The sequence below is a fragment of the Molossus molossus genome, unplaced genomic scaffold (assembly GCF_014108415.1).
Source record: "Molossus molossus isolate mMolMol1 unplaced genomic scaffold, mMolMol1.p scaffold_m16_p_21, whole genome shotgun sequence".
Taxonomy (NCBI): Eukaryota; Metazoa; Chordata; class Mammalia; order Chiroptera; family Molossidae; genus Molossus; species Molossus molossus.
Window position 1 is genome coordinate 5,302,176 of NW_023425357.1, and position 12,817 is coordinate 5,314,992.

At 41.7% G+C, this 12,817-nt stretch overlaps 1 protein-coding gene and 1 pseudogene across 1 annotated transcript; both read right to left on the minus strand.

Moving 5' to 3' along the window:
* Positions 1-241: 241 nt before the first annotated feature.
* Positions 242-1,401, minus strand: LOC118638841 (annotated as a pseudogene).
* An 8,661-nt stretch (positions 1,402-10,062) lies between these two features.
* On the minus strand, positions 10,063-11,463 carry LOC118638322 (N-formyl peptide receptor 2-like). Its single transcript, XM_036274062.1, has one exon. The coding sequence runs from the start codon at positions 11,461-11,463 to the stop codon at positions 10,408-10,410; it is 1,056 nt and encodes a 351-aa protein (XP_036129955.1). The 3' UTR covers positions 10,063-10,407.
* Between the last annotated feature and the right edge of the window lie 1,354 nt (positions 11,464-12,817).

The window sequence follows — 12,817 nt, forward strand, 5'->3', positions numbered from 1 at the left end:
TAGAGTGAAGCGCGAAGTGGCAAGGGAGGACTGTGTATGAGATAAAGAAGCCTACTTCGGGGAAATTTATTTATGGTCGTAGAATTTGGAACTGATTAACCATGATAAACGAGGGCCAACTGTAATAAACATGCTGAACTAGCTCTGGGCCACTGTTCCTCCATCAGACAGCAGTGTCCCACCTCGTCCCAGCTTTTATCTGTATAATGTCTCTGTCTTTCTTAATCTCCCATTGCCCCTCCTAAGGTCTGGTTCGACTGGCTGCGCAGGTCATGGCAAGGGATCTCACTGGATATACCAAGATACCAATGATTTTGTTCTTACACCCCAGCAACATCTCTCTGAGCCAAACTGTACTCAGAAGGGCAATCAGTTGAAAGGAAAACCAACAAAGAAGGAGGCCACAACAGCAGTGAGGACCCATAAGGAACAGCTGGAATTGATTATTGCTTTTTTGCGGATTTTGGCAGCAATGACCCATAGCAGATGGCGACAATGGACCTTGGCATAGTGAAACCAATGACAAACCGGATGAATCTTCTGGTTGTCAGCATTGTGATGGTGACCTTCAACCTCTCTTGAGGGGTGTCACCCCATGATGCACAGTTGAAAGTACATACACATTCCCTCTTGGATCACTTGGTGTAGTCAAGAAGATGAAAATTTGCAAGGTATGAACTAGTGCAAGAATCCAGGGTATGATGATCACTTTTTTTTTTATCCTTACCTGAGGACATTTTTGCATTTATCTTCAGATAGAGTGAGAGGGAGAGAGGGAGGAAGAGAGAGAGAGAGAAACATCGATGTGAGAGAGACACATCAAGTGGTTGCCAACCACACAGCCCCAACTGGGACGAGGACAAACTGCAACCGAGGTATGTGATTTTAGCAGGAACCAAACCTGGGACTCTGGTCCACAGGCCCATGCTGTAACTGCTGAGCCAAACTGGCCAGGGCAGGTAAACACTTTTGTCAACAGACTTACAGTATGGTAATTCTGGGACCAGACTGGGTGGAGGACACAAACACAGCAGTCCAGGGCAATAAAAGCACTGAGGAAGACACTTCCAAACAGGTTAATGTCCACTACAATGTAAACTAACTTGCATAGGAACCAGCCAGAAGGCCATTGTTCCTCATGGCCATTGAGACTATGAAGAATGGTAGAGTGGCAATGAAAGAGAAGTCAGCTAAGGCCAGGTTCAGGTAACAGAAAGTGGTGACTGTGCGTGCCATCCGGAATCCAGCCACCCAGATCACCAGCCTGTTACCTGGGATGCCCAGGACAAAGGTGATCCCATGAGCTACCAGTGAGGTGATTTGCAGAGCAGTGTACACAGTGGACTCAAAGAAAATCTCATGAGATCCATTGAGGGAAATGGACAAGTTGGTTTTTTCCATCTTGCCCACACCTGAAACATTTCAACTAAGGGGATTTGTTAACTCTGAAACTATCTCAATATCATCTCTATTCATTCCAACATCAATTTCTATTATACCTTCCTCTCCAAAGAGGATACTCACTCTACTGAACCTTGTGGTTATCACTATACATTTGGTAGACTCTTGGCTGTTTCTTTGGGAAAGGATAGTTCTCCATATTCTCATAATCATTAATATGCATCCCACTAATTAGACTGTTTAATTAACTAAGAAGATGACAAGGCTCCTGTTCATCAGCTGAATCCTGAGCTGAGGGTGTATAAACAACAGAAGATGGGAGGCATCTTTGCACAGTGAGGGAAGCACTAGACTCAGTGTCAGTAGTGTCACAGTTCTTCCCTTGTGACTCAATGCATAGATGCTGGCAGGCTGTGCAACCTGTGCCAGCCCCAGGTACTCACAGACTCCCAGCTCCTGTTCCTCCCCCTTGACCTGCTGTGTTGTTCATCTCACCAGAACTCCTGTCATATGGCTCTTAAGGATTCCATGGGTGAATATGTTGTCAGTCTTAGAGTGTGGTTTGAGTTTATACCCAAAGAGGATCTTGAGTTGATACTGCAGATATATAGTAACATGTTATATCTTCTGGATTTTTTGCTAGAAGAGGTCAGAGAAGGGGGCCCTTCTCCATATTCAACCCTGTGTTATTCATTTTCTCTGTTTGATATGGAGCTCTTCTTTATTTAGGATGCAAACAAATTTCGCCCATTGTATAGCTTTGGTGTCTGTGACATAAGGAATACGATTAATAGATTCAGTTGATATTTGTGGGGTTCTTATTAGAGAGCATGTATTATATTAAGTGGGGGTCTAGTTACATATGCAACTGATCCACTTTGACCTATATACAACTCTACAATGCCCATTGTTTCCCGGTTTCATAAGAATAGGTCGATACACTGACAAACCTCAGAGGAAAGGGTGGGAGGAGGGAAGAGATGAACCAAAGAACCTACATACATATATGCATAACCAATAGACATAAACAACAATACTATTAAGGGAGGGGAATGGGAAGAGGGTGTCCATGGGGAAAAAGGAGAAACATCTGTAACAACAGCAAAAAAATTACAAAGAAAAAAATGATATTCTGCGCAATTAGAAGACCTGCAGAAGTCACTTAGGAGGTAAGTGGTAGAGGAAGGACTTGAATTCAGCTTGATCTGTCTTCCAAGTCCTTCCTCCAGTACACAAGTGTGACAGACATTGCTGGATTCCCACACACCATCCATTCCCCCATTCTTCTCTGCTGACCACAACCTCAAATATATTTACTTTCTCACTCTTCAGTGAAGATGTTCTTCTCCATCTTTGGGACAAAATCCTGATAGTCTGACTAGCCGTTGGAATCTGCTTTGCTTTGCAAAGGAGTGTTTTAGTTGTGGGTACAGGATTGAATTTTTGATAATGACCCCAGCAGAAAATATCCTGGGAAGCATCTGGATACATTTACTAGCTCTTCAGATGAGAACCCACAAGAATGTATTCTCTGCCTCTGGATCAGGTTACATCTGTAACTGTTTCCTCCAGATTCAACCCAATGTCTGTTTGTCTGTCCCTCATGTCCATTTCATTTCACCAAATTTCTTATACTGTGGTTTGTGAGCTTTATCACAAATATCCAGGGTGGCTGTTAATATGCACATTCAAGAACCCCATCCTAGAATCTCTTTGCATAAAATCCTGAGTAACTTTGTATGGCATCAAAATTTGAGCATCATGGTAGCTTAGCTATTCTGCCTCCTGCAGAGAATTAGCAATTTTTGCACACCTATGTACATTTAGTACTAGTAATAATATTGCAAGACATCCATTATGATCCCTCACTCACCAGGATTTCAGCAGTTTGTTCACCATCATGAACCCAGCCAGTCAGTGGAGATGACATGCTTTGAAATCCAGATTGAACCGATTCCAGACCCACTGCCTTAGCCTCTGTAAATACTGTCTTTTGAAGGTTCCACTGGTCAAGATTACCTGGAGATGACCATACCCTACTATGACAATTTGCCTCATTTCTTCCCTTTTCAATCCCGCTTTCTTTTTTTGTTTCTATTTTCACTTGTCACTATCACTGAGTCTTCTGTGGTATATTGCTTAAAACAATGCTGTGTTTCTCAGCCTTGGCAACACTAACATTTCAGGCTGGATAATTCTATGTTGTGTGTGTGTGTGGGGGGACTGTTATGTCCATTGTAGGAGGTTTAGCAGCAACCCTGGCCCCTATCAACTAGATGCCATTACGAGCATTCTTCTGTCATGACAACCAGGAGTCTCTGTGGACATTGTGAAGTGTCCCCTGGGGAAAAGATACCCCAGTTGAGAGTCATTGTTACAGTGTAGAGTGCCGGGCTCAGGACTTGGGTCCGTCAGAATTCTAATCTCTTCACAGACACCTGCTCAGTGACAGTGACATACCTTTGACCTTTGGTTTTCTCCTCTACTGGATGGGGTGGTTTTTTGGTGGAGACTGGATTTAAGTGACTATTAGATGCAAATAGACATGAGAATCTCTTAGGCTGAAACAAGTGCCTTTGAACACAGGAACTCTTGGTGCTCACCATCCTCGGTCCTGTGTCCTGGGATTCAGTCCCGGTTTATACATTGTAGAAGCTCAAGTTCAGGTCAAGAATAATGCTCATAAAAATCGTAGTTACTACTTAGGAACATTTCACATGTGCCAAGAGCTCCTCTTTTAATCCTTACTGCCATGGCTTTCCTATGGGTCTTGATGATTACATGTGTGAAAATCTATAGAGCGCTAAGAATACTCTGTGACTTTGTAAATATGGAATCATGGTACTTATAATTCATATAACTATTGTACAGAGGAGGACATGAAGACTTAAACAGGTTACATTAATTTTTAAAACCCCCAGTTAGGAAGAGGTAGAGCCCGAATTAGAGTTCAGGCAGACAGATTCCATCAGAAATGTGTTCTAAATGTTTTCCTACTTCATATTTGTTCAACAGGGTCAGGTTCTCTCTATTCACCCACTTAGTACCTTACAGGTTATTCAGGAGACATAATGTGCTTAGTAACGTCTAAGACATTGGTTGGAAAATGTTGATACAGCAAGGAAGGTTGACTGTGAAAGGACAGGTTGGGAGAGGCCAATGAGGCAAACTTGTGAAATTATGGTCCGTCTCTCAATACAGAGTTGGGGAGAACCTCTGTTCCATAGCTGTTGCTCAGGTGGATTATGATGCCTGCTGATTGGAGACTCATAAAAGGTTGCCTTTTACAGTAGAATTTATCAACTCCAATGGCAACAACCTTGGTGTTGATAAAGATCATCATCCATGGTCCTGGCAGAGGAAGTGACCTGTTCAAATGTCTAAAATATTAAGGGTGCAACTGGATTGATGATCACAGATTTCAGTAGTTTCCTGTTAGTTTACTCTCTTATTTTTCTTTATGGATTTTGAGAGAGAGGAAAGGAGAGACAGAGAGATAGAAATATCAATGAGAGAGAACATCGATTGGCCTCCTTTTACATGCCCTCACTAGGGATCGGACCTACAACGTGGGCATGTACCCTGAGTGGGAATTGAACCAGTGTACTCTTAGTGCATGTGTTGACACTCAACCAGTGAGCCACACCAGCTGGGCTACTCTGTTTTTTCATCACATTCACATTTTCATCTTTGAAATAATTGTTTCAGTTCTGCTTTAGAAAACCTTTAAGGTTTTCTTGATTCCTGCTCTCGGCTGATGTCTTTGCCTCATATTTTAATGAGAAAGTGGTAATTACTGTTTATGCACTTTTTAGCCTAATCTCAAGAAAACCCTTCAATCTCTCTGTACCTGTTACAGTGGATAGAGTTACCTGTTACAGTGGATAGAGTTCTTGATCATTCTAGTTTATACAGTGAGTGAATCAAGGGGTTTTGTTCATTCTCCTTCATGTTTGCTCTGGATCCCTCTCTCCCATGTTCCCAAGAATTCCCCTCCTGCGACATCACTTTCTTTTTTTTTTGTTAAAACATCTTCAAGATTTTCTTTCTACTAGATCATTCTATCACACACCATAGTCATATCCTCCCCCATCACAAAGAAATGGCCCTTGGCTCATGTTCATTTCCAGCTTCAGCCATGTTCTCTCAAGACAATCTTTCAGTGAAGAAGATTCACAGCCCACCACTAGAAGTCAGTGTCTCCACTTGTCACCTCAACTTTTCTCCTGAACTCACAGCAAGTTGACTTGGATCCTGAACACTCCATAGATGGTGCTCTTCTTAATGATGCCTGTGGCCTCCATGTCACCACTTCAGTGGTGCCTTGTCAGGTTTTACCCTGGTAACTTGGGGACACGTGTCTCTTAGAACACTTCCTTCATTTTAAAACATATTATCTTATGCCTTTAGTTGATAAAATGTTCACAAGACACACTCTTGGTTGTCTTTATAGCTCAATAGGCCACCTGATCAGTCCAATTTGCTATGTTTTCATCCTCTGAAAACCCACATTGCATAAACCAAACTCTCCATTCTTCCATCCTCCTAAATCTGCCATTCTCAGTATTCTGTGTCTGTTTGGAGCTTAAGCACTCAGTTGTTAAGTCTCCAAGTCTCAGTCGTCCTTGAAATCACTTTCCATGACTATCCAATTCAAGTCAATTAATTCTATTTACAAAGCAACTTGGTCCACACGTGCAATCAGTTTATCACCATTACCCTTGTCCATGGCCCTTTCTTTCCTGGCTGCATTTACAAAATTTTCTTTTTATCCTCACCTGAGGACATTTTTGCACTTATCTTCAGATAGAGCAGGAGGAAGAGAGGGAAGAAGAGAGTGAGAGAGAAACATCAATGCGAGAAAGACACATTGACTGGTTGCACTGACACAACCCCAACCAGTGCAGGAATCAAACCCGGGTCACTCTGGTCAGCGGGCCAATGTTCTTTTTTTTTTTTTTATCCTCACCCGAGGATACTTTTCCATTTTTTGTACAGATAGAGTGGGAGGGAGAGAGAGGAAGGGAGAGAGAGAGAGAAACATCGACGTGAAGGGACACATCGAGTGGCTGCCACCCGCACGACCAACCAGGGCCGGGGACAAACTACAACCGAAGTACGTGCCCTTAGCGGGAACCGAACCCGGGTCTCTCCGGACCGCAGGCCAACGCTCTAACCGCTGAGCCAAACCGGCCAGGGCCGGGCCAGTGTTCTAACTGCTGAGCCAAACTGGCCAGGGCTTTTTTTTTTTTTTGGTCTTCCTTCTGATGCTGCCCCATAATCCATACTCTAGACATAAGCCAGATAATCTTTTAGCAACACAAGTCATACCATGACAGCATTCTGCTGAATATCCTCTAGTGGCTTCCAAACTCCTAACTCAAACTCACTGAATTCTTTGGAATCTGCCCTACGTACCCATCAGACCTCACATATCTGCTGTCCTTTCACACACTGTGATGGGTCCACACTGAATTCCTTTTATTTTTTTGAACATGCCAAGCTCCTGACCATCTCAGGGCTTTTGCATTCTCTGCTTCTTCTGCCTACTGTGCCCTTCCCATTAAGCTTTCCATATGTAGATCTTTATCTATCTCAGCTTAGATATTGTATTCTCAGAGAGGACCGTCCTGACCCACAAAGCAAAGCCATTATCCCAGGAACAGCCTATCTCACCAAGGACTGTTCTTGTTTATTTGTCCATTTATTTGTTTTTTATGTATTCTAAATACATTCCAAATTAGTACCTATGCTACAGAAGATGACCAAGTCTTTTAGTGCTATCTCTCTATAGCAGTTATTTCCAACTAGGGTGCCACAAGAATGTTTAAAACATGCAATGCCTGACTATTGGGTCAGGAGAACTGACCCCTTTTCCCTTCGGTGGTCACATGAAAAATTGACAACAGACAATATAACAATAGCTGTCTGGTGGGAATGAATAAAATGCCGCCTCTGTTTTGTCAGATTGGCAAAAAATATATTTTATTTTTTGGTGTGCTGTGGAATTTTAGTAATTAGTTTATGTGTGCCATGAGATAAAAAGGGTTGAAAATTGCTGCTCTATAGTATTGCTGTCCAATAGGACCACAAATATGAGCCTCATCTGTGACAGTTTTTAAAAGTAAAATTAATTTTAATAAACTATCAATTAATTTTAATAATATATTTTATTTAACTCAACACATAGAGAATATCACTCGAACATAAGCAATCCAAGAATTTTTATTGAGATATTTTGCATTCCTTTTTCATACAAAGTCTTTGAATATAGTAAATTAATTTTGACTACAGCACCTCTCAGGACAGACTAGCAAGAACTCAATAATTCTAATGGCAAGTGGATTCTTATTGAAAAACCCAGCCCTAGAGTTCAGGAGGTATCTGTTGCAGAAAAGATGTTCTAATAACAATTTTTAAATTATTAGGCTTCCAATTTATCACCGGCTGAGATCCTGTTCCTGTGCCCAGTTCCTGGCTTCCTATGGGCAACCCAGGCTGGAGGGTTTCAGCAGATGCTTTCAAAGGACTTGGGGGAGGGACAGTGTGGCTCAATCAGTCACTCAGTGCTTTCTGCAACTCCCATAGAGCACTCTGGATATGTTACCAGCTCACTCCTTTTAGAACCTTAAGGTCGAATACTCCCCTCACCTCCCACCAGCTGTGGGAGACTGCAGTTCAATCCAATAAACATTAAGCATCTAGGATGCTGGGTATTGGGACTCTTTCTTTCAGAGATTCAGGAAAAACTAAAACAAGTATTGAGGTGAGAAGATGGAGGTGAGCAATAAACACAGTTAATGGTTGAACAAAAACTTGTTTCTGGACTCAAACAATACTTCAGGTACCATATGTGGAGTTGTTCTATACAAAAAACAAAACAAAACAACAAAAAAACAAAAACTTCAATCTTGGACCTGAATAAGGTGTTCTACAATTCAATTCAAATGAAATTAGGGTCTACCTGGAATTAGGGTCAACTCCTACACCATAAAGGGCTCAGTGCTGTAAGGCTACCCAACTTCAGGTGCCACTTTGGGGTCCCAGGATGCCAACTATACTATGACTGACCAGCTATAAATGAGGCGTTTCCACAGCCCCATCCTCAGGTAGATGGTTTGCTGGAATGGCTCCCAGAACTCAGGAAGGAATTTACTTATGTTTAACAACTCATTATTAAGAATACAACTCCTGAACAGCCACATCGAAGACATGTACAGGACAAGATATGAGGGGATGTGTGTGCACATAGTTTTCATGTTCTCTCTGCAGAAACTGCCCTCTCAACACCTTGGTGTGTTCTGCAACCTAGAAGCTCATCAAATCTTATTGTTCAAGAGTTTTTGTAGTGCTTAATATTCAGCACATTCCCACGCCCATTTCTAGAGGTCAGTGTTTTGAGCTGAAATTTTCGAAGCTTTAATATTTTGGTCTCACTGAGTGTACCTAGGGACCACCATAACTCACCTCATTAGCATAAATTCTGGCATGAAACGAAGGGATGACTGGTGAGTAAAAAGACATTTTTATCATGCACAAAATTACAAGTGTTTAACCTTGTGAAAGAACAAGGGACTAAGACCAAATCGTTTTTGTTTTTGTTTTGGCATTTGAATATTTATTTTGAGTTCATCTTTTGCCAGTGCATCGGGATGTTATGGGATTAGATGAAATGTGTGATTATTTACAGAAACCAAGATAAAGTCTGTGTGTGACTGCAGATAGATTTATTTCATAGCAAAGACATCAGTCAAAAGTTAGCCTAAGTAGTTTATTTGCCAAAAGTCAAAGTCTGAGGTGTTCATAAAAATATAAACCACTGGAGGATTTGCAAAAATCCTGGGAATGGGAGAGAGAAATCAATAAACAGGGCCCAGTTAATGATAGATTCAGAATTCAGCACAGATAGTAAAGGTTGACACTTCAGTGATACTATTATTTATTGATTCATTAATTATATAATCTCTTATTAGGTGTCTATCACATGTCAGGCACTATTTTACATATATGGTATTGGGATCCATTCATGAATAATGGCCAAACCCTGCCCTCAGATGGGTTACATTCTAATTATGTAAAGATAAGCATACCATGTATAGTACACTGTTATCAACTGTTTCATACCAATAAATATGAGCATTGCATAAAATGGCTAAATGCTTAAAAGTCACAGGTAACCAAAAGTGAGAGAAGAGGAAATAGAAAATCTGAATAGTCTGATAATGATTAAACATATTGAACCTGTTTAGAAGTCTTCTCATAGAGAAAGCCCAAGATTCACTTGGGTTCCCTGGTGAAAATTTTAAAACATTTGTAAAAGATTTAACACCCCGAGATAGAATTGAAGGACTCACTTCTCATCTCTTTTTACATCTTTGGATGTAAATATAACTGCAGAAACTCCACACCAATCTAGTGAGAATAAGAAATTGTATATATTTAAGGTATTTTATAACCAAGTGTGCTTTATTCTAGGAATACAAGGATAGTTCAACATTAAAAAAATTGAATACAGTTTATGATGATGTAAATGATGTGGTAAAAATAATATGATCATCTTAATATAGGCAAAACATGCATTTGATACAATCTAAAAGTTGTTTATATTTAGAAAAGAAGAAAACCATTAGTAAAATAGTAGTAAGAAACTTCTGGGGTCAGATTTTTAAAAAGCAAAGAACAATCTATGCCAAACATCTTACTTCATGGTGAAATACCAGTTATTATTCTAATGTACTCTTATCTGAGATTTACAGATTTCCCATCACTTTTTCTCTTCTCTCCACTTGCACTCTTGCCACCTCCACTCACCCCAGGGTGCATGCTGTGGTGGCAAAGACAAAAATAACAGAAATAGAAAACCCTTATGTCCATTTATTCACACCATTCTGAGGTCACCAAGGTAGTTTTCATGATGAGTGGCTCAGTATGACCCAAAGTAACATAAAGGTGGAACCATGCACAGGATAGGAGCAGGCAGAGCGAAAAATGCACCCCCAACTTCCCTTACATTGCCTGTAACTCAGCCTCTACAGGAGGTGAAGCCGATTTTGTTGTGGTGTCAGTGGTTGGGACTGGGTCCTCGGTCAGGGCCCTCTCCAGACTGGAGGGCAACGAGGAGATCAGTCTCTTTCGGAAGTCCTGGCCCATGAACACATAGAGCATTGGGTTGAGGCTGCTGTTGAAGAAGGCTAGTGACTCCGTTGGGTATACCAGCGTATTAATGATTTTGTACTTTCCCTCCAAAAGCATCTCTCGGAGCCAAACTGTGCTCAGAAGAGCAATCAGTTGAAAGGGAAACCAACACACAAAGAAGGAGGCCACAACAGCAGTGAGGACCCGTAAGGAACGACTGGAATTGATCATTGCTTTTTTGCGGATTTTGGCAGCAATGAGCCCATAGCAGATGGCGACAATGGACATTGGCATAGTGAAGCCAATGAGAAACCGGATGATACCTCTGGTTGTTAGCACGGTGATGGCGACCTTCAACCTCTCCTCAGTGGTGTTACCCCACGAGGCAAAGTTGAAATTACAGTATGTATTCCCTATTGGATCCCTCACTATGGTCATGAACAGGAAAATTTGCGATGTAAGAAGAAGTGCAAGAATCCAGGGTATGATGATCACTTTTTTCGCCAAACTTACAGTGCGGTGGTTCTGGGCCCAGACTGGGTGCAGGACACAAACACAGCGGTCCAGAGCAATGAAAGCGATGAGGAAGACACTTCCAAACAGGTTAATGTCCACAACGATGTAAATTAACTTGCATAGGAACCAGCCAAAAGGCCATTGTTCCTTCATGACTGTTGAGACCATGAGGAACGGTAGAGTGGCAATGAAAGAGAAGTCAGCTAAGGCGAGGTTCAGGTAACACAAGGTGGTGACTGTGCGTGCCATCCGGAATCCAGCCACCCAGATCACCAGCCCGTTGCCTAGGATGCCGAGCACAAAGGTGATCCCTTGAGCCACCAGTGAGGTGATTTGCAGAGCAGTGTCCACAGTGGACTCCATGAAGATCTCATGAGATCCATTGAGAGAAATGGACAAGTTGGTTTCCATCTAGCCCATACCTGAGACATTTCAACAAAGGGAATTTGTTAGCTCTGATATTATCTTATATCATGTCTATTCAGTCCAATATCATCTTCCATTATAGCTTCCTCTCCAAAGAGGATACCCACTCTACTGAGCCTTGTGGCTATCACCATACATTTGTCAGACTCTTGGCTGTTCCATTGGAAAAGGATAGTTCTCCATATTCCCATAATTATTAATATACATTACACATATTAGACTGGTTAATTAACCAATAATAAGATGACAAGGCTCTTGTCCATCAGCTGAATTGTGAGCTGAGGCTGTATAAACAGCAGAAGATGGTTCAGCCAGTGTGGCTCAGTGGTTGAGCATTGACCCATGTGGTAAGAGGTTGTCAGTTTGATTCCCGGCCTGGACACATGCCTAGGTTGTGGGCCCCATCCCCAGTGGGGCATGCAGAAGTGTCCAATCGATGTTCTCTGTCATCGATGTTTCTATCTTTCTCACTTTTACTTCCCCTCTTTCTAAAATTAATAAGAAAGGAAAAATAGCAACAACAATAACAACAACAACAGAAGATGGGCGACAGCTTTGCACAGTGACGAAAGCACTAGACTCACAGTCACTAGGGTCACAGTTCTTTCCTTGTGAGTCTGCATAGATGCTGGCAGGCTGTGCAACCTGTGCCAACCCCAGGTACTCACAGACTCCCAGCTTTAGTTCCTCCTTCTGTGAGAAACCTTGACGTGATATGTTGTTCATCTCACTATAACTCTGACATCGCTCTTGAGAATTCCATGGGTGAGTATTATGTCAGTCTTAGTGTGGTTGGAATTTATAGTAGATAAGATCTTGAATAGTTACTGCAAATATGTAGTAATATGTTACATCCAGTGGATTCTTTGCTAGCAGAGGTCAGAGAAGGGGCCACTTCTCTACATTTAACCCTCTGTTTTACATGGTCGCTGTTGGATATGGAGGTCTTCTTTGTTTGGGATGAAAATAGTTTTCACCCCTTGTATGGCTTTGATATCTTTGACATCAAGAATATGCTTAATATATTTAGTTAATATTTGTGGGGTTCTTATTAGAGACCATGCATTATATTAATTGACCATCTAGTTACAAATGCAGAGATCCAGTTTGACCTAAATACACCTCTATTATTCCCATTGTTTCCATTTTGCATAAGAATAACTTGATCTTCCAAGCAATTAGAAGACCTGCAGAAGTCACTTAGGCCCAGCCTGTGTTGCATAGTTTGTTGAGCATCCACCCATGCACCAAGAGGTCACCAGATCAATTTAAGGTCAGGGCACATGCTCAGGTTGTGGGCCTGATCCCCAGTGGGGGACATGCAGGAGGCGTCCAATCG

Excerpts from the sequence above, each read along its gene's own strand:
- LOC118638322 (XM_036274062.1), bottom strand. The coding sequence starts at position 11,463 with ATGGAAACCAACTTGTCCATTTCTCTCAATGGATCTCATGAGATCTTC.